The sequence below is a fragment of the Amblyomma americanum genome, chromosome 1 (genome assembly GCF_052857255.1).
Source record: "Amblyomma americanum isolate KBUSLIRL-KWMA chromosome 1, ASM5285725v1, whole genome shotgun sequence".
NCBI classification, from domain to species: Eukaryota; Metazoa; Arthropoda; class Arachnida; order Ixodida; family Ixodidae; genus Amblyomma; species Amblyomma americanum.
The window spans coordinates 220,834,346-220,856,575 of record NC_135497.1 but is presented as its reverse complement, the minus strand read 5'-3'; the positions used below and the strand labels follow the sequence as shown (position 1 = coordinate 220,856,575).

The following is a 22,230-nucleotide window of genomic DNA, read 5'->3' as shown; positions in this document are numbered from 1 at the left end:
GAAATGCAACGGTCGTCTTGGACAAACGAGAGTATGTGAACAAGATGACGAGCATGCTGGAAGATGAGAGAACCTACTTGCCACTAAATCGGGACCCCACTTCAAAGGTGCAAAGGGACTTGCAGAAACTTTTGGCTGACGTCTTCTCCTTTGTCCCGCCACAGCACAAGTCCCTCTACTACGTTCTCCTCTGCCACAATGGTTCCGCTCCCACTCTGTATGGACTGCCAAAGATCCACAAAGAAGGCAACCCAATGCGCCCAATCGTCGATTTCACCTGCTCCCCGCTTCACAAGCTGTCGAACTGTTTGCATCTTGTTTTCTCCCCTTTGGTTGGTAAAAGCGAAACGCACGTGCACAACTCACACGACTTCATTGAAAAGGTTCGCAACATGGTTATAGAGGACGATGAAATTTTGGTGTCATTTGACGTGGAGTCGCTGTTTAAGAGCGTGCCCACTGACCTGGCCGTGAAGGTTTGCACAGATGCGCTCCAGGCGGATGCAACCCTACCGGAAAGAACACCCATTGAAGTTCCAGACCTCAGCAGACTTCTTCAGTTCTGTTTGTCAAACACCTATTTCACGTTCCAGGAGAACATAAACAGGTCCATGGTACGGCAATGGGAGCATCAATTTCTGTCACCGCTGCGAACTTGACAATGGAGTCACTGGAGTCCCGCGCCCTTTCATGCTTCACGCCGCGCCCGAAAGTCTTTCTTCGTTATGTGGACGACTGTTTCTGCATAATCAAGTAATCGGCTGTGAGTACATTCCTTTTGCACCTGAACATCATGGAACCGGCCATACAGTTTACTACGGAAGAGGAAGTAGATGGCTGTCTGCCTTTTTTGGATGTTCTGGTGAAATGCGACGGCCCTGGAATATTATTCAGTGTATTCCGGAAGGACACGCACACTGGCATGTGCCTCAACTGCAGTTCCGTACACCCGACCTGTCACAAGAAGTCTGTTGTCGTCTCACTTGTCCGCCGATCGGAGAACCTCTGCTCTACGCTGGAAGAGAAAGCGACAGATCTGGACACCGTTCGCCGCGACCTGATGGCTTCGGGCTATCCCAGTTCTTTTATACGAAAATCCGAGAACCGCCAGCTCACCCGCCGCCACAGCAACCCCAGCGAGATTGGAAGAAAAGGATTCCGATACCCTACGTCCTCGGAGTAAGTGAAAGTTTATCCCGCATATTCCAGTTGTACGAAGTCGACATCGCACATGTACCCACGCGGAAGCTGCGACACGCGTTGGTTACAGTGAAAGACAAGATAAAGAAGAAGTTCCCGGGCATCGTGTATAGGGTTCCCTGCGCTGATTGTGAGCATGTCTATACCGGTGAAACAGGTGATTTTCGGAAAAGATTGCAGCCGCACCACAATGATGTCAAGAACAAGCGCATGGCAACAAACGCACTGGCTGATCATGCTATCTCCGAGGGCCATGACAGCGACTGGGACGGCACGAAGATAATCGGAAAAGAAAAGAGCAAGACGACAAGGCTTTACCTAGAATCTTTTTATATTCAGACGACGGCAAACATGCTTAATCGCAACGAAGGCAATCTACACCCGATATACTCCCGTTGCTTGCGTCATATCGTATATAACTTATATACCTAACCTATATAACTTATATAACCTATATAACTTACCTTCACTCCTTTCTTTCTTTCATTGGGAACAAGGCCCCCGTAAGCCGGGGCTGAAACGTCATCTTTTTAATGATTGGTCGGCGCTTGAAGATTTTCCGCAATGAACATACCCGACCTGACGGGTTTCCGTCGAACCCTGGATTTCATCTGTAGACATGTCTTTGTGTCAGACCACTAGGATATTTTTCTGTGCACAAAATGACCTTAACATCTGAAGGACGGTGTACATAGATTAAACTTTGAAACAGGTGCTTCTGGCTTATGCTGAAATGCTGGCAAGTTGTGACCATGCACCCAATGACTATGAGACCTAATTTCAGTGCAGACCCAGTGTACTGTTTCCGGTACTGGTGAAGATCAGCATGTACCCATATGGGGTGGTAATCTTTATATGGCCTACAGACATCATTGCTGGACTCCACTTGTAGCTTCTTTCGTGGCATTACCATAGGAACTATGTTAAAATCACCTGATTCTAAATTTTATTACAAAATTTGTTTGCAGTACCTGAAGGTAGTATTTAAAAACCTGGATAATTAGTGTTGCCTAATAAGTCCATTGGAAGAAATTGCAGTTACTGCTTCATACAATGCCTGAAAGCAGTCTTCTGATTCCATTTGTTTAAAAAATGCAGTTGCTTATTATGAGATCTTGATGCATGTTAGCTGGGGCACTGTGTGGAAGATTAAAGGAACACACTGTCCTTCATTTAAGAGAAACAAAAAAAAAATGACGGATGATTTAGTGGGGTTAGGCCAAATGGGAATTGGGTGCGCTAGCACTTCGGTTTCAGTTTCAGGTCGAGGCTCGGTTTTCAAGGCCAAGCAAGCGTCAGACAAAGATCGGCGAAATCGTAGTGGGGGGCCTTCAGCTCCGCCTTAGGAGTATGAGGCGACAGCGTTAAAAGGTTAATGCCCATATATGCATAACTGGTTGCTCTACTTTACGTTCATAGATCGCTGGAACTCCACATGCCACTCCTGGTACAGTGGTTAAGCGATGCGCCACTGCCCTGCAATGGGAGGTACTGCCACCCATGGGGCTTGTGAGACCCAGGTTGCTCTTCCCAATCAACCTCTGACAACTAATTATTAATTTAACTGCCACCTGCCATGTTGGGCAGTTTGTTCACAGTCTGGTGGGCAGGTTGTGATGACATCACAAGGTCACGGGACCTAGGTGGTCCACATGCAACTCGGGCAGGTGGCACCCAGCTCTTCAAGGTTGCATAGGGACCATGCATACAATGGCTAAGCTAGTGCTAGTGCACTAATCATTGCAAAGGGGTAAATTTTGTAAAGCGAAGAAAACAGGTTAAATATGTATCCGTCCACTTACTTTTATGCCTCTATATCCCCTTCAGGCGCTGCGTCTGCTTTTGTACACATGAACTGAACACTGTTAAATCTTGTATAAAAGGCATAATATCCACAAATGTGGACACTATATAAGCAGGGTTTGGACTTTTTGGTTTTTATTTTCTGACAATTTGACAGGCTTTTTTGTATGTTTATTTCAGAACACAGTTTTCTTTTTCTTTTTTTCGGAAAATATTTTCTATGCACGATTTACCAGTTGGTTTCAGGGATATGGTACTCTTGGTAATATGGTACTCTTGTGCAGTCAAAAGGGACTTGTTTACCTTGGCCTATTTGGTAGCACCAGTAGTCAAGCTACCAGTAATTAACGTGCATACGGTTGTACTTACAATCTATGTTTGTGGAAGGAAATGCTGTTACCATTAAAAAAAACTATCAGAACTGAAATGATGGAACCGTGTGACAAAACTCATAGTGGAAGTTTACTTCTAAAAACTGGGTTGTTGCGTTATTGTTGGATTGTTGTGCTGCCTTGAGCAAAAGGAGGGGAGCATTTGGTCTGCTTATTGACAGCAGCGATGGAACTGCTGCGGAAGCACTGCAATAGCCAAAATATGACACTTCTTCGTGTCACATCTCGCTTATGCATGGCTTCACGTCAGTGTACCATTTTTGCCAAAAGTAACTGAGCAGTCGTGCTGGCGGCGAGAGTGGGCTTGCAGCTGAATGGCAGCGCTGCGGTCTTCGGCACTGCAGTCTCCGGCGCTGCGGTCTCCGGTGCTGCGGTCTTCGGCACTGCGGTCTCCCGCGCTGGCCGCTGCTCTCCAGCTGCGAGTGTAAACTGGCTGACATAAGCCTGTGCCCTCGCTCATTATGACCGCGCTCTGAAGGCGCTAAATTTTTTGCCGCACTAGCTGACCGCTTACTTCTTTTCATCCAAGGAAAGAGTGCGAAGGTGGAAGCTTATGTCATCCAGTTTACGCTCGCAGCCGGAGAGTAGGGGCCAGCGCTGGGTACCGCAGCGCTACTGCTCGGCCGTGAGGCCACTCCCGCTGCCGTCGCAGCTACTCAGTTACTTTTGGCAAAGACGGTACTTACTTGCAGTGGAGAAGCCTGCACAACCAATTAACTTTCCCAAGTGAGTGAATAGTGCTGCACTAGTAGACGGCTTATTGAGAGAAGATTGAGCTTTCCAGTTTACAGAGGCATGTAAGGTAACGGAACAACACCTCAAAACGCACAACTACACTTCTAAATTCAACGCTATCACAGTCTCGCCGCACCTCTGGCTTCATTGCTTGGTTACTTTCATCCTTTGACAGTGTACCTCCTGCTCAGTAGCTTAGCTGCGGTGTGAATGTTAAAGGTGTGTACTGACCTTGTTCAGTTAAAACGGAATTTCGAAAAATGAATTTGGCGTACTATTTTTTTTTCGGTTAAAATTGAAATGTCCAACCCCTAATTATTAAAAGCTCTTATATGTGTAAAATCTTCCGTAGAACCATTTCAAGTGATACGGCATTAATGAAAAAAAATCTTTTTTTAAAGATGAATACTGAATACCTCTGCATTTTACGGTAGCCCTGGTACGGATCCAGTCAGTACACATTTCCTTTTGTTCTGTTTTCCAAGCATGAATTCTTTAATATGCTTAGAATGTGTTTATTTGTTTACATTGCAACTTATGACAGGAATCAGTCAAAAGAAGTGTATTGAGACAATGGAACTAGAGTTCAGTCACGATGTGGAGATGTGAGGTCTGGTCAGAAATTTAATTTTTAGGCATCTGGAGAATGGAAGTATAGCTTCATGGAGAATTCTAACATTTTTCCTATTTTGGATTATTAATAATCATCACCTGAAGGGGTCATGGGGATAGATAAAGAATGTTTCGTATTGCACTTGTTTTTGCGTTGTTGGCAATAGCATGCATGTGCTACCCTCAGTGCACATCAGGAGCCCTCCATGTATGCTCACTTGTATAGCGCTCAGCACTTCTTTCAGCCAACTTGGGGAGGTGATATAGGAAAGTGTGCTGGGGTGCTGTGGTCACATGTCCTGTGGGCAGTCACATGTGGTGTGTGCAGAGCAGCATGGAAGACAGCGAGTTAGTGTCTCATTGAATTGAACATCAAGACGAAGGATTAACCGATGGAAGCAAGAGTTGTTGGCTGTACAGAGTTGAATCCTTGGCATTAGTAGTCATTCTAAAGGTTTTTCAAACATACAAAGAGAATTATGTGTTTTATTGAAAACATCAGACTGCAGTGCTGCAGCAGCAGCTTTCAAAAATTGCAGTTGCCTGTCTCTTCTAACACATCATAACACAAAAAATTGCAACCCGTTGAAACTTTTTTTTTTTTTTTTCAGGATGCAGCTGGTGGAGAACTGTCACACTCCTCTGTCACTGTGCTGTCAGAAAAGAAGTTGTTTCTTGGCCAGAAGGTTGTCTCCTTACCTTTTTATTTTATAGCTGATAGTTCTTGCAGGCATGACTGTTGTGGTTGGTTTCCAGCCGCCGTCATCTGATACATACGCAATGGCTGTGGTGCTCATTGATTCTAGTGATGGTGTTCATATGGGCTATAGGGTATGAATGATTTTTCAGTTTACCATCTAACACGGGGTAGTAATTTCATATCATTTTACCTACCACAAATATTAAGCTTTTGGTATTGTGTGCTGTGTTTTATTTCTGTATTTACAAAAGCAGGCTCTGTGTTTCTGCCTCTTGTGGGTGTCTACTTAAACATTTCTGCGCCCAGTATCAGTACACAGCCCAAGAGTGGGCTTCCTTGCATGCCCCGGTGACTTGAGAAGGGAGAAACCCATTGCGGGATTCTAGAACCAAGCTGAAAGAGGTTTGGTGCTCGTGGGGATTACTTCAAATAAGTAATGGAGCTAAAGAATCCTTAATCACTAGGAGAACTTGCCTGCTGCAGTGTTACATGTTGATTTTATTGCTTATAGTATGATGGAAGTAGATCAACGTCCATTGATTTTATAAGTGTGCACCGTAAAGTTAAATAAAGTGTACTTATGTGTGCCAAAAAAAAATGCATTGTAGCTAACATGAGCCTTTCTTAACCTGTGTGGCACAGAGAGCCTTTCATAAGGGCTAAAACTGAAATATGTAAATTCCTGCTTGCTGAATGGAGCATTTAAAGAGAGTGCGGCACGTTTTTGGGCTCATTATGTACAGGAGGGGTTGAAAAACACAAACACAAATTATTTAAAGCTTTTTGAAAGTGCTCACAATCTGCAAAAACATGAAAGCTGTTCTTGTTGCTTTGCCACTGTTGTGTATCTGCTGTGAGATCTGTGTACAATGCCTAATTGTGGCAGCCTTATTGTAGCCTTTTGTTGCCTCTTACTCTTGCTTAGTGTTATTTAAATGTCCTATAAACTCAGCTTTAGGACTGGTCATTTCCGTAGTGCAGTCAAGTAATTGCGTTCTTTACAGTTATTCCTGTGCAGCACAGAGAGCGTTTTTTTTATGGATTTGTATTTTTCGCTTTAGCAGTCGAACTTGTAACGAAGCATGACATCATGGAACAACACTGCTGTTGGGCCAGTGCTTTTTATGTTTAGCACTCAGTTATTCATACACCACTCTGCAAGTTTTGCTGCGAGCCTCAAAGTATATTGTGTAATCATGCTCCTAGTATGATTTCTGAGAAGTAACTTGCTGATTTCAAGATTTTAATCATGTGTAGCAGGGAAGAGCATACAAAGTCATCATGGCTACTCGGAAGTTATACTGTCCTTTCTTGGAAGTGCTGTGTAGTTTGAAACCGTGAGATTAAACCATGAGCACATTTGAAATTTTTGCAAGTTTATTTCTCAGTTTAGGCTCACTTTATATGTATGTGGGTTTTACTGTCTTTCTGAAAGGATCCTGAAAGAGTAATATGAAAGGAGAGGGTGATGAGATGAAAGCTGTTATGCAGAAGGCTTGCTTGCTATGCCAGAAGTTAAAAAACACTTTTGAAACTTCCAGCTTTTGTTGGCAATTTTATCTGGTTATGTGGCTTCGAGGTGAATAAGAGTGAGTTCAGCATTGGAAGGCAGGCAGGCACAGGTGTTTTACTTGTACTCCTTTCATCACCAGCTGCTTCTGTGTCAGTACCTTTCCATACTACAATTTACAAGATGAGACGCGTTGTATGCTTTATGCTTGTAACAGCAATATGCTTCTTGTACCATTGCAGCTCACTGTGATCCAAGGGGATGTAGCAAGTGTGACAGCTGATGCAGCTATTCACCCAACCAATGCAAATTTTGCTCTCTCTGGGGAAGTGGGTGAGTGGTATTAAGTCTTGCTCATTTTGTTGTGTTATTTTACTGTATATCTACTTGTTTGGAGCGTTTGAATTTTTATAGTTATGTTTAATTTTTAAAGAATTTTGTCCTTCGGATTAATGTCGGTCTGTTCCATGCAAATCATGATCAATGAGTTAGACAGGCAGAGCAGATCGATGGGTCTAAAATTAACATGCAGAAAACCAAGGTAATGTTCAACAGCCTAGCAAGGGAACAACAGTTTACAATTGGCAGCGAGAGCCTAGAAATAGTGACGGAATACGTCTACTTAGGGCAGGTAGTGACAGCTGATCCGGATGATGAGAGGGAGATAACTAGAAGGATAAGAATGGGGTGGAGCGCATATGGCAAATTGTCGCAGATCATTAGTGGCAGTTTACCAATTTCCCTCAAGAGGAAAGTGTACAACAGCATAATCTTACCAGTACTCACCTACGGGGCAGAAACGTGGAGGCTAACGAAAAGAGTTCAGCTTAAGTTAAGGACAACGCAGCAAGCCATGGAAAGAAAAATGATAGGTGTACGTTAAGAGATCGGAAGCGGGCAGAGTGGGTGAGGGAACAAACACGGGTTAATGACATCCTAGTCGAAATCAAGAGAAAGAAATGGGCTTGGGCAGGGCATGTAATGCGAAGGCAAGATAACCGCTGGTACTTAAGGGTAACGGAGTGGATTCCAAGAGAAAGTAAGCGTAGCAGGGGGCGGCAGAAGGTTAGGTGGGCGGATGAGATTAAGAAGTTTGCAGGCAAAGGTTGGATGCAGCTGGCAAAGGATAGGGTTAATTGGAGAGACATGGGAGAGGCCTTTGCCCTGCAGTGGGTGTAGTAAGGCTGATGATGATGATGATGTTCCATGCTTTACATAACAACGTCACTAACTTTAGGAAGCTACAGAGGCCATAGGTCCTTTTTTTAATTATTTCAGCAGTGTGTAAGGTGAGCTGTAAAATTACAGTGTAAAAATTTATAAATGCAAGGCAAGCTGTAATGCATACTTACCTGTCACAATGAGCATACAAGAGACTGGAAAAGAGGAGCTCAATATGATGATGATGACGATGAATCAACATTTATTATGCCCGAAATAAATCGGTGGTGCACGCAGGCACCAGACGAGGTGGTTCCCTATTTACGGGACCCATATGTTTCCAGCAGCTCCTGGCCCCTGTCCGTTAGTGTGAGCTGAATAGGTAGGGCGGAGCTGGATAACAAGGTCTCCCATCGCTCAAGGGGTTGGGGATTGGGGGTGTTGGCGGGAAGAGGAGGAGTGGGGGTCTTGAGTTTTGTGCACTCTGCCAAGTCGTGTGGCTGGGTGCTCTTTTCTCGTCTGCAAAATGGACAGAGCATGTTCCGCAGGGTACATGAGGTTCATCAGTACGGGATGCGCAAGCGATCCCGCCTGCGCTCGATGCAGGATCGTCTGTTGTTGCCTAGTGAGTTTGGGGTGTGGTTCTGGCAGTCTGCACCTTTCCTCGCGGTACAACTGGGTAATGTCCCGAAAGCCGGTGACCGGGTGCGGTAGCTCTTCCGGCTCGTGCTCGGCCCGGATTGACATTTCTCGGGCATGGTAGTCGGCGATGATGTTGCCTGCTACGTGCGAGTGAGCCGGGACCCACACGAGCTCTATGGCTCTTCCCGGAGGCTTGCACTTGGATAGAATGGCTCGGGCCGCGGAGGAGATTACCTCCCTGCGGGAGCTTCCATAGGCTGTCTTTTGAGTCAGTGACCATGGTGTCCACGATGGGCTGTGCGAGTGTGAGGGCCACGGCCGCTTCTTCAGCAACTGCGGGGTCTGTTGTCTTCAGGGACGCGCTAACGATCAGCCTGTCTTTTGATGTAACCCGCCACCGCTGCATGGTCACTGTGTTTTCGGAGCGAGGCGTCCGTGTAGAGGACCCTGGGGTTCTCTTCCAGCTTCTGGGCTGTGGGTTTGGCCCGCGCGGTGCGCCTCTCGTCGTCCTTGCCCGGCGTCATGTTCCGGGGAAGGGGTTTGGTCTGAATGGTCGTCTTCCAGTCCTTCGGAAGGGCCGCCTTGATGGGTACTGGCTCGATCTGCCATCTTATCTTGCGTAGGATGGCTTGTCCGTGTTCCGTGTGACTGAGCCGGATTCTCTGATTAGGGAGGTGGGTTTCGATGAGCTCCTCCACCGTGTTGTGGGCGCCCATGTCTAGCAGTCTTTGCATGGACGAGTGTATGGGCGTGCCCAGTGCTTGCTTCGTTGCCTTACGAAGCATCGTGTTTAGGGTGTCCCTATTCACCTTCGTCAGCTGAAGATACGGGGTGGAGTAGGTAACCCGCGACTTGACGAACGCGCGTACCAGGTGCATGGCATCGTCCTCTTTAAGGCCTCGGTTTCTGTTAGATACCCTCCGAAGCATACTAAGTATCTGTTCGGTTGTAGCCTTGATCTTCGTGATGTCGACGTGTGCCTTCCCGTCGCTCTAAAGTAGTAGGCCGAGAATCCTAATCTGCTGTGTTGGCTTGATGACCGTTCCGTCGATGGTGATGATCACGTTCGGCGGCAGCTCCTTCTTGGATTTTCCTGGTTGGATCATGAGCAGCTCTGATTTCTGGGGAGCACAGTTCAGTCCGCACGAGTTTGCGTACTTGTGCACGGTCATTGCCGCCCGCTGCAAGGCCTCCTCCATCCAGGCATCGGATCCGGCTCGGGTCGTCCACACTGTATTATCGTCGGCGTAGAACGCGTGTTCCACGTCTTCGATTTGCTTGAGTAGATCGGATAGAGGCAGGAGGGCCAGATTGAAGAGCAGGGGCGACAAGACCAATCCGTGAGGGGTGCCCCTATCGCCGAGCTCGACAGGGTCCGACTTCTCCTCCCCTATCCTGATGGTCGCCGTTCGGTTTGACAGAAAATCTTTTATGTAGCCGAATGTCTTTCGGCCATACCTGGTCTTGTTCAGACTTTGCAACACGCTCGCGTGGGACACGTTGTCAAACGCTCCCTTCAGGTCGAGGGCGAGTATCTCGCGCGGCGCATGCCTCGTTGTGGGCTTGACGACCAGTTCGTGGAGTTGGACCAATACGTCTTTGGTGCTGAGATGTTCCCTGAAGCCGTACATTGTCTCCAGCATCTGATCCGTTTCTTTGAGGTGCTTCTGCAGCCGGCGAAGGACCATGCGCTCCATCACCGTCCCCACGCAGGACGTGAGGGAGATGGGCCGCATGTTGTCTATCATGAGGGCCTTGCTGGGCTTTGGAATGAAGCGAACCTCGCCGTCCTTCCATTCCTTCGGCAACCGTGAGCTCTCCCAGGCTTCGTTGATGTGCTCTAGGAGGCCGCGGGCCGCTGTACCGCTAATGTTACCGAGTAGGTTGTAGGTTATGGCGTCCCTGCCGGGTGCACTTCTCTTGTTACCGTCATCTATCGCTGTCCACAGTTCCATCATGGTAAACGGCCGGTCCAGCTCTTCATTGTCGGGTCCTTCGTACCTCTCTGGCGCCGGGTACTGGCCTTTCTCTGTCTTTGGGTACTTCACCTTACTTTGGTGACGTTGCGATTGGTCGCAGTTTTGCTCCTCAGCGGTTGATCAGATGCCTCAAGAGACACCACGTCTTCACCGTCGAGAGCTTGCCCTGCAGGCCGTCGCAAGTCTTCAGCCAATTTTTCCTATATAGTTTGGCCGCATACTCGGCGATCTTTTTGTTCAAGACTACTATACGCTTGGCCAGCTTTCTGTTGTGTCTTTGACGTTTCCACCGCCGCGTTAACGAGTGCCGGGCCGCCCACATGTGGGCCAGTCTGACGTCCATGTACGGTGTCTGCGATGTCGCGATTTCTTGGGTAAATTTTTCGAGGGCCTTCTTCTGGTCCCTCTTCTATTCGGTGTAGGTCTGTTGTGTTTCAGCTTGTCCCGATTCTTCCTCGGACACCTCTTCTTGTTCTTGGGTAAACTTTCTCATCTTGTCCCAATCCGTGATCCGTGCCGTCCCTAGCACAGCCCGATATCGGGAGCCTCGGATCGTGATGCCGATCACGCTGTGGTCAGACTTCAGGTCCACTTCTTCGCTTCTCCAGGAGACGTCTAGCGTGCCCGATAACCACGACAAGTCTGGCGTGGTGTCCATCGCGACACTGTTGCCTCTTCTGGTGGTTACGTCTGGCTCGTTCAGGAGGGCCATCTCGTGATCCTTCATTGCTTTGGCCAGTGCTTTTCCTCTCTTGGACTGGAATAGATAACCCACGTTGTGTGAGAATGAAAGTCACTGTCGTGCGCGGCTGGCTTGGGCACATCCGGAGCCCCAAGTAATCACGTACGGAACGCCGCCTGTGTGTGTACAAGAGTGCGTACGCTGTGATCCATTTCCTTTCGACTCCAAATGGAACTAATGAGTCAAGCGGACGGCGACGGAGGGGAATTCGGGGTGCGCAGGCGACCCAGCTTGGCCGGGCCCCATTGTTTGCAGCCCCGCTCCGAGAAGCAGCAACGAAGACGCGCGACGCCTTTCATCCCTACCGCGGCGACGCTGCCCAAGGCCATTACCCGGGCGGCGGTCGTTCAGTGTGTGGCTAGGAGGCAATTTGTGGGACGCGTTCCTCATGTTCACTGTGAGCGCTTATCAGCTCCATATGACTGCTAGGCACTTCCTGTGCACGTGTGGGCATCAAGGAGAATTGGGGAGCGGTGGCGCCTTAAGTGGCCCCTCGGGGACGGCTTTCGACAATCTGTGCGGTCCTCGCATGCTCTTTAAGCGAATAAACATGCCGCCCCGCGGGGGAGGATGGAGTGATCCGAGAGGGGAATTGTTAGTATTCGTGACAATGACCTGTCCCCTCTCCCCAATCTTTGATTGGGCGTGTTTTACTCTCCTCTGTCTCTTTTTCACTGTGTTTTCCTTTCCCATGTGTTTTATTGGATGTGTTTTCCTTTCCCCGGTCCTTGATTGGATGCGCGCTTGTGTTTTGACCTAATTGGTTGGTGTCCCCACTGAGGGCGGTAACTCAGGGAATAAAATAAGACGTTTTGGTGGGACCGGGGGTTGATTTCGTCTGGTCACTCTGCGGATCAATCACTATGTACATAGTTGTTCTCCTTGTTGTACCTTCCGTTCTGTCTTAACTATTTTATTTGTGATTAAACAGTTTACTTCCTGAAGTTCCACGAGTAATGTGACTGAGCAAGTTTAGAACCTCAAGACGTCGGCATCCAACAACTTCTATCTTTCCCCTTCGGGCTGACATCAAAGAAGAGAAAGGGGTAAAAGGAACACAACTGGCGCAGTTGACTGGATTGCGATGTCTTCCTACTCGAGGCAACTGAAGGAGGGCGGAAGTACAAGGCGGCGGACGAGCTATAGCGTGGCACGTCCAGAGGAGAAGATTTCAAGAGTGACAGCTGGTCAACGCCGACGTGACGCTGAAGGTTCAAGTCAGCAGGCAGCTGAAGGAACCAGGTGACCAGAGTCAAGGAGGGCGCTGTTGATCAGGAGGAGCCGACGACGACGCGGATCAAGGAGACGAGTTCCAACCGGGACCGTGCGGCGCAGCGACCAACTTCCGGGCCAGTCTTCCATGCTGGGGCACCGGCAGCCTCGTAAAGCGGAGCTTCGGTAGCCAGGCGAGTACCTTTCTGTTTCTGTCGGGCTTGTGCTTATGCCAAAGCCTTGGGTTTTGAGAAGTGACAGTGTTAAACAGAAAGAGATGGAGAACGGGGCAGGAAACGGAGAGCTGGCAGCCGCGAGTCAGGCAAATGAGGGTACGACGTACCCTCTGACAGTTAGCGCGCCGGTGCAACAAATGACCGAGTTGCAAGTGCAATTACGAATTGCTGAACTAGCGGTGGAAAAGGAGCGGTTGGCTTTAGAAAATACAAGGCTGAATCTTAAGCAGAGCGGAACAGCGGGTGGGCTTGGTGAGAGCCCGGGAGCGAGCGGAAGAATGGACGAGGACAGAAGGTTGAAATTTGCTAACCTTATGAAAGGCGTCCTCACGCCGATGCCGCTTCAAGAAGCCCTGGTGCCGGGGTGGTTCGAGGACGTAGAGGCCACGTTGGGGTCATACGAAGCTCCAACCCAGTGGTGGGCTGGACTAGTTTTGCCACACCTATGCGAGAGGGCACGCATGCTACTCACGCGGTTGTCCGCCGAGGAAAGGAGTGAGTACGCACTCCTGAAAGCTAAAATGTTAGACGGCTTGAGGCTCACTGCCGCCGAATACAAGCGTCTTTACTCATCCGCGAGCAAAAACCCAAATGAGACGTGGGAGCAGTTTGCGGTACGCCTGCAGAACTACCTGGAATACTATTTAAACAGCTGTCAGGTAACTTCGCTAGAGGAGTTCAAAACTGCTAGCTGTCGCGGACCGACTAAGGGGAGCCCTCAGTGCAGAGGCGAGAGCGCACGTTGCTCTAAATGATAAGCCAGGGTTCCTAAAACCTAGTGAGATTGTCACGCTGGCAGAAAACTACGACGAAAGCCGAAGATATAAGGTCGGGAAAGCAGCGAGCGCGGCGATGGCGACGAACGAGGCAGTCGAGGTAACACAGCGCGACGGAACCCAGTCCCGACCAAACAACACGCGGCCCCTGGGACGTGGACAGTGTTTTCATTGCCACGGGCATGGGCACATTGCAAGATTTTGCCCCAAAAGGCAAACCGCGGAAAAGCCAGACATGGGGGGCGGACGCGCAGACCAGAAGTCGGTAATCGCCCGAATATCGGTCCCCCTGCATGACAGGGAGACAGTGCACGGCTCAGTAGAAAGGCAGCCCGCGGAGGAGAAGGTCAGCGCCGGAGAGGTGACATTGTTGAGTAGTGGGAACGCTATAATTGCGCGCATTGACTCAGGGGCCGACATCACGGTCATCCGCAGGTCGCTCGTGCCGCGATATGAATGCGCGGGGGCAACAATAAAACTCACCGGGGCTTTCGGAAAGCAGGTTGTCGCGGAGCTGGCGTACGTTCCCCTAGTAACAACTCAGGGAGCACCGCAAGTATCATTTGACCCGTCGGAGCGGGGCATACTGTGTGCAGTCACAGACGAACTTATAACTGGGATAAGCGCGTTAATCACTCCCGTAGACTATGAGCAGCTTCTGAGCGATCGTGTCCATACGCAAGAACAGGGAGAAGCCGAGGTTTCTGACGAAGAAATCGAAGAGAGGGAGAAGCGGGTTGACGAGGTTCTAGCGGGCGCGGTAGCAGGAGATTGCAGCGAAGGGGAAACCGCGGTGGCACAGACGACGCGGCAACGGTTTCGCGAGGCGCAGATTGGAGACGAATCACTCCAGGAAGCGTGGGCTCAGGCTAGAGAGGGAACACACGGCATGACGGTCCGGGACGAGCTTTTGTTCCACCAAGAGCCTGTTGCTGGGCATCCGTGTACTCAGCTTGTCCTCCCAACCGAACGACGCGCAGAGGTGTTAAAAATGGCGCACGACTCAGTGTGGGCAGGTCATCTCGGCGAGCGGAAAACGCTTCAGCGGATAAAGGCTTCATTCTTCTGGCCCGGGGTCACACGCGATGTGAAGCAGTACTGCCGCTCATGCCACTCATGTCAGGTGAAGTCGCGTGCACGCACAGCAGATTGAGTGCCGATCGCGCCGATCGCTAGACCAGAGGCCGCATTCCAAGTGGTGAACATCGACTGCATAGGACCGATAGAACCACCGTCAGCTCGAGGGCACCGCTATGCACTTTGTGTAGTGGACATGAACACGCGTTGGCCCGAAGTCGTGTGTTTAAAAGCGCTGACCGCTAAGGCCACGTGTGACGCTCTTTTGCAAATATTCGCGCGCCTGGGAGTCCCTGAAACAGTGTGCTGTGACCAGGGCACAAATTTTACCGCAAAGCTTACACAAGAGCTTCTCAGGAAATTGGGTGCCTCTCCGAGGTTCTCCACGCCGGACCACCCTCAAAGCAACGGTCTGGTCGAGCGCTGGAATGGAACATTCATATCCATGCTTTTCCAGATTATTCAGGAGCACGGACGTGACTGGGATAGGCTTGTGCCATTCTTGCTCTGGGCTTACAGAGAGGTCCCTAATGAGACGACCGGGCAGTCGCCGTTTGAGTTAATGTATGGCAGAATACCGACCGGACCGCTATCCATTCTCCAAAAAACTTGGACGGGAGACTGGGCGGTACCAGATTCTTTGGCAACGCCGGCGGCAGAGTACCTGTCAGCTTTGCGCGAGAAGCTGGCCGAGGCAAACGCAAAGGCTAGTAACAACAGCACGGTAGCGCAACGCAGGTACACTGGACAATACAACTTGCGCGCTGTCGATAAACACTTCACAGATGGGCAGCAGGTGTTGTTGCTTGAAAGGGATAGCGAGGGAAAGTTGATGTCCAAGTGGACGGGGCCTGTGCCGGTAATGCGGAAGACGCGCCCGTACAGTTATCTGATCAAACTCGACAATGGCGCATGTCGGACCGTCCACGCAAACAAGCTCAGAGCATACCACGCACGGGTGAATGTAGTAGGGGTGATATTCGAGGGCGACGCGGAGTTCGGCGACGTGCCCACGTTCCCCATGCGCTCAGTGCCAGGCGACGCGCTGCCACCGGGTGCTCTCGAACATTTGAACGAAGCGCAGCGCCGAGAACTAGAGACACTGATCGAGGAGAATGGCCAGGTTTTCAGCAGTAGGCCCGGCAAATGCACGCTAGGAGTGCACAAAATCGTGCTAAAGGAGGGTGCTCAGCCACGGGCTGGCCATGCGTACAAGGTCCCGATGGCGTATCGGAAGGAAGTGGAGAGGCAAGTAGATGAGCTCCTGGAGTGGGGACTAATATATCCCGTTGAGAGTCCTCATGCTCACCCAGTGGTTTGCGTCGCTAAAAAGGATGGGGGGCTGCGCCTGTGCTGCGATTATCGGAAGTTGAATGCGATAACCGAGCAGGACGCCTTCCCGATGAGCCTACCGTCCGAGCTGCTGTTCCGAGTAGCGAAGGCCAACTTCATCAGCCTAATAGACATGCTGAGAGGCTATTGGCAAATATCCCTTGACGAGCAGGCACAGGCGGCATTCGTCACTCTCCGGTGGGGCAGTACGCATGGAAGGTCATGCCCTTCGGCCTTCGGAATGCGAGTTCGACATTTCAGAGGGTCATAAACCAGGTACTAGCACCACACCGCGAGTACGCATGTGCCTACATAGATGACCTCGCGATTTATTCAGACACCTGGGAGGAGCATTTGAGGCACGTTCGGGCGGTGCTCGCTTCGATCTCAGCCGCCGGGTTCACCGTGAACGCAGGCAAATGTCATTTCGCGAGACAAGAAGTCGAATTTTTGGGCCATGTGGTTGGGTCGGGGAAACACATCGCTAATCCAGGAAAGGTCAAGGCAATAGACTAGATGCCGAGGCCCCAAACAAAGAAGGAGCTCAGAAGCTTTCTGGGCTTAGCTAACTATTACCGACAATATGTCCCCGACTATTCCCGCGTCGTGCTCCCACTGACGAGCTTAACTAACAGGCGGACACCGCAGCGGCTCCCATGGGATGACGAGGCGCAGAAAGCTTTTGATGAGGTGAAAGCTTGCTTGAAGAGCGCATCCTCACTTCATGCGCCTGACCCAAGTCGGGAGTTCGTGCTCGCAACCGATGCTTCGGACTACGCGGTGGGTGCCTGCCTTGCCCAGTGCGATGACGAGGGCCGCAAGCAGCCTATCGCTTTTCTGAGCAAAAAGCTAAGCCCGGCTCAGACCCGCTGGGCGACTATCGAGAAGGAGGCTTATGCCATCATTTGGGCATTAGGGCGACTTGAAGTCTGGTTGTGTGGCGCACAAATTCGGGTCATAACGGACCATAACCCGGTCAAATATTTGACTCTGAGTAGTCCGCACAGCGCCAAGCTAACACGCTGGGCACTCGCTCTGCAGAGATTCGATATACGGGTCGAGCACAAAAAGGGGGAGCAAAACGCCAATGCCGATGCAATGTCGCGACTCGTAGCTGCCAACTAGAGGCGTGGGGAATCCGGGGCCTGGAGTTATGTCATTTATGGAGGTGTACCCTGAGGCTTTGGCAACGCATATGGTTCGGCAGCGGCAGGTGGTGCTTCTTCGGCTCCGGGCCCGTGGCACGTTGGTCTGTTCGGTTTTCTGTGTGTGCTTCATTCCAAGATGTTATGCAGCACACTTGGTAGGGAGGTGTCGTGCGCGGCTGGCTTGGGCACATCCGGAGCCCCAAGTAATCACGTACGGAACGCCGCCTGTGTGTGTACAAGAGTGCGTACGCTGTGATCCATTTCCTTTCGACTCCACATGGAACTAATGAGTCAAGCGGACGGCGACAGAGGGGAGTTCGGGGTGCGCAGGCGACCCAGCTTGGCCGGGCCCCATTGTTCGCAGCCCCGCTCCGAGAAGCAGCAACGAAGGTGCGCGACGCCTTTCATCCCTACCGTGGCGACGCTGCCCAAGGCCATTACCCAGGCGGCGGTCGTTCAGTGTGTGGCTAGGAGGCAATTTGGGAGACGCGTTCCTCATGTTCACTGTGAGTGCTTATCAGCTCCATATGACTGCCAGGCACTTCCTGTGCACGTGTGGGCATCAAGGAGAATTGGGGAGCGGTGGCGCCTTAAGTGGCCCCTCGGGGACGGCTTTCAACAATCTGTGCGGTCCTCGCATGCTCTTTAAGCGAATAAACATGCCGCCCCGCGGGGGAGGATGGAGTGATCCGAGAGGGGAATTGTTAGTATTCGTGACAATGACCTGTCCCCTCTCCCCAATCTTTGATTGGGCGTGTTTTACTCTCCTCTGTCTCTTTTTCAATGTGTTTTCCTTTCCCATGTGTATTATTGGATGTGTTTTCGTTTCCCCGGTCCTTGATTGGATGCGTGCTTGTGTTTTGACCTAATTGGTTGGTGTCCCCACTGAGGGCGGGGACTTAGGGATTAAAAGAAGACGTTTTGGTGGGACCGGGGGTTGATTTCGTCTGGTCACTCTGCGGATCAATCACTATGTACATATTTGTTCTCCTTGTTGTACCTTCCGTTCTGTCTTAACTATTTTATTTGTGATTAAACAGTTTACTTCCTGAAGTTCCACGAGTAATGTGACTGAGCAAGTTTAGAACCTCAAGACGTCGGCATCCAACAACTTCTACCTTTCCCCTTCGGGCTGACATCAAAGAAGAGAAAGGGGTAAAAGGAACACAACTGTCACCGAGAATCAGGAGCGGCCTGGCCCCCACGAACCTTTTCGCCTGGCTCACGATGCGGTCAAATTCGTACTGTCGTTGGGACGGCCGGCAGTACACGCTCATTACAAATAAATTGCCCGAGCTGGCATATTCTCTCGCATGAATTTCGACCAGCGTGTGCTCGCATCCGGCCTGCGCCGTGACATGTTGAGTTGCCGCCACGTTGCTGCAGACGAGCACCACTGTTTCGTTCTTCGTGGGGTCCGTGTGAGTGACGTACCCCGGGGGTCTTGATTTCCTGTAGAGCAATTACATCGGGCTTGTTTTCTTGCCCGTCAATGTGTAACATTAGTTCCGCTTCTTAGTTGCGAATCCCGCGGCAGTTCCATTGGTAAATTATGGTGGTCCCCCCCCCCCCCCCCCTCCCCCTCGGTCTTCTTCTTGTGCTTCTTACTTGGCTTCTGCATCATCCTTTCCAAACGTCTTGAGTCGACTGCGCCTTTCCGCTATCGCGTCTCTGATTTTTTCGGCCCGCTCCTTTTTCAAGAATGCGAAGCGGTTCCTCACCGATGTTGAGAGTACTTTTGGCCCTAGGCGCTTGTGCCTCACTGATGGCGTGTGAGGCTGACTCTCGACAGTTTCGAGGCGGGCGTCCATTTTGCCTAGCCTTTCATTAATTTGGGAAATTGCGGCTAAAATGGCCATCAGCTCTCCTTCTCGTGGGATCTGTGCCGTTGTCGAAGTCACGGTCTGTGTGGTCGCCGCTGCCTCTTCGCTCGCGGGGCTCTCTTCGGCGTCCATCGCCTCTTGATTACTTGATGCACGTTGCATGGCCCCAGTCTCTCTCTCTGCCCGCCCTATGTGGGGTGAGGGGAGGTCCCTCCGCGGCACCCTGCGCAAGCCTGCGGCGTTGTTTGCCGCTGTGCTGTTGTTTTGGGGTCTTTCATTTGCCGAGCTGCCGTTACTCGCCAGCGTTTCAATCTTATTCATAAGCGCCCGTATTTGGGCAGTCTGCTCCTGGATCTGAGCGTTTTGGCGTTCTATGATCCTCTTAAGCTCTATCACTTCGCTACTGTTCTTTTGCGAATTCGCTTGTGAGTTAAGGGGTTGGGAGGGGGTGAAGGGTGGGAATTCAGTGTCGCTGGTTGGAGCGACGGGAGCCCTGTTGGTCCAGCCCACCTTTTTCTCGGCATTCGGTTGACTCGCTCCGGGACCTCGAACTGTCCCCAGGTCTCGAACTGGCCCGGAAGCGCGAGCGGCGGTTGCCGCCACCGTAGCCGTCCCCGGATGGTGTCTTCGATCAGGAGTGACTCTGGCAGCTGTTTCCTCCGCCTCTGTTGTTGCTGCTCCAGCCTGGCATGTGTGACCGGCCCCGTTGTTTGGAGTCGCTACGGCAGGGTCCGCCTGCAGGACCTCTCTTGTCTCGGTTCCTTCTCTCGGCGCCTTCTTCCTCCGCTTGGCGCCGTTCCCAGCGTCGCCGGCAGACGACGTAGGGCGTCTTGAAGCGGGCTTTGCAGGCCTTGTCCGCGGTCAGGTGTTTGCCTCCACACAGGCCACACTTTAGGATACATCCGTGGTCTTCGGCGGGTTTGGAGATTCCGCACCCTCGGCAGATCATGTTCGAAGGATCCGGGCACACGTCCATTCTGTGGCCCACACTTCAGCACGCATAGCATACGTCGATTTGTTTTCTGTGCAACGTGCACTCCGTGAGCAGGTTACCGTATCTCACGTAATTGGGTACTTTGTGCCCTTCGAAGGCAATGACGACTGATCGGGCCTTACCAATTCGGTTTGCCTGTAGGGCCGTGGGGTTATTCTTGTGCGCAACATTGTCCTGAATCTCCTGGGCCGTATCCTCGAGCGGGATGCCCCTTATGACACCCTTCACCGTGCCGTGAGGGGCCGCTTCGTAGGTACTTACTTCGTGCACCGTGCCGCGTATGTCGATCTTTCCTACTGCAGCGTATCGGTCGGCGTGCTCTCTCTTGGAGGTGCTCACCACGACGATATTCTGCTGGAGGTTGGGGCACACGACGTCCTCACTTGCTTCATTGGTGGGGATTTGTGCCGCTGCCGCAATTGTACGGCTTAGTTTAATGCGTGTCACATCACTCAGGTGGAGCCCGCCTCGTGGGCGTAACACGATCTTTATGTCGCCGCATGGCAAGTCTGGCATGCGCGCGCCCTTCAACAATTTGCCCTTGTTTACACGTTTCGCCCTTGAGTGACATGTATGTATCGCTGCCAGTGGCGCCACCGCCGAGGTTGCTGCTTCGGCTGTTGACATCAGCCGTGGCCTTCTCGCCATCTTGGCTCGTTTGAAGTACGGGATTTAGGCCTAGCTTGCCCATGCCTTTGTGCCTCACTCTCTCACTGGCAGTTTTCCAGCCTTGCAATTTTGTGCACTGGTCCGTTGAAATTTCGATGCCGTCCACCTCTACACGCATAGCGGTAGTCATCTTAGGTCAGTGCTCACTTGCGTAATCACCGATGGTTCTATGTTCTGTTGGCGGCTTCACCGAGGCTCGGGCTAGGCCTACCGCTCCCCCAGCCAAGGCCGAGGTCGACGTTAGGCCCAGCGGTGGACGCTCCTCTCGGCACACAAAAGTCCTCTAAATTCAGAAAAAGTGGTCCCCTACCTCGGAATTTGGGTTACCGGTGGTCCACATAACTTCATGCATCCGGTCGATGCACTTTCATTAAGGTGCGACTCAAAAAAACCGGCAGTTGAAAGAAAAAACGCGGAGCCCAGGTGAGATGCTCAATATGACATACATGACAGAAGCCAACAGTCACTGCAACCAAGGAGCATAGGAGATGTGTTTTTATATATAAATAATTTATGATTCTCATCAATGGGAGATTAATAGGGTAATTATTGTAACGATAACTGATAAGAAAGCAGAAGAAACCACATGCCGCTGGTGGGATCTGAACCCACGACCTCCGAATTATTTCTTCTGCTTTCGGTTCAGTTATCTTCAAAATTATTTCCCTATTAATCTCCAGTTGATGAACACGACAAATTATACATATATAAGTCCCCCATGTTCCTCAGTTTCATTGAGTTACCTGTCGTAATATTGGTTCTTTTCTTCATTATTGGTACCTTTCATTTTGCTTTCTTTTATTTTGACACAGAATTTGTTAATTTTGTTGTGTGTTTCACAGTTCAAGTGCATTATGTATTTTTCATTTCATGCTTTTTGCACAGCATTTGACTTTCCAAGCCAGCAAGCTTAATTATCAAACATATTGCTTATGCTCTTCACAGTCTATTGTAACAGGAGTGGTGGATTATCTGGAGAGCGTCAATTATACTCCTAACAATGTTTCCACAGACCTAGAACAACTGCATTGTATATGGCTATTTCAGTTGTGACATTCCTTTACCACATTTATTTTTGCACTTTTCGTGCATGCTTTTCTGAATGAAGTCAGTCTTGAGTTTGTGGAAATATTTTAGTGCCTTTTGTTTTGCCGCACTGTTTACTGTGTAATATGTTTGACCGCCTAATAGATACCGTCTCTAGTGATGATTATGCTTTGGAATGGTGCCAGAGAGTAGAACTGTGATCACAGGTTTGTATTGGATAAAGAACACCTTGCTAACAAACTGGGCTGAGAAACTTATTTTTACCGAGGTAAATACTTGTGAGGTTTTATGCTTCGTGTCTTGTCTTTCACACCACTGGCCAAGTTCCATTTAATACTATATTTGTTGCATCAGTTTGTGTTCTGGCATTGTGCTCAGTTTTATGAATCTCATGGTTTAATCCTTCAGTTTGTTGCTTTCTCTGTTAAATTTTGTTTATA

The 22,230-nt window shown here is 50.3% G+C and overlaps 1 protein-coding gene across 8 annotated transcripts in view; it reads left to right on the top strand.

The window, feature by feature from the left end:
- Nucleotides 1–22,230, top strand: part of LOC144114650 (core histone macro-H2A.1-like) — a 66,698-nt gene that overhangs the window by 7,265 nt on the left and 37,203 nt on the right. For all 8 annotated transcript variants that reach the window (XM_077648526.1, XM_077648520.1, XM_077648522.1 and 5 more), the window contains exons 4-5: nt 5,354–5,428; nt 7,195–7,285. In XM_077648526.1, coding sequence (XP_077504652.1) covers nt 5,354–5,428; nt 7,195–7,285 — 166 coding nt within the window. The remainder of the gene's footprint in view (nt 1–5,353; nt 5,429–7,194; nt 7,286–22,230) is intronic.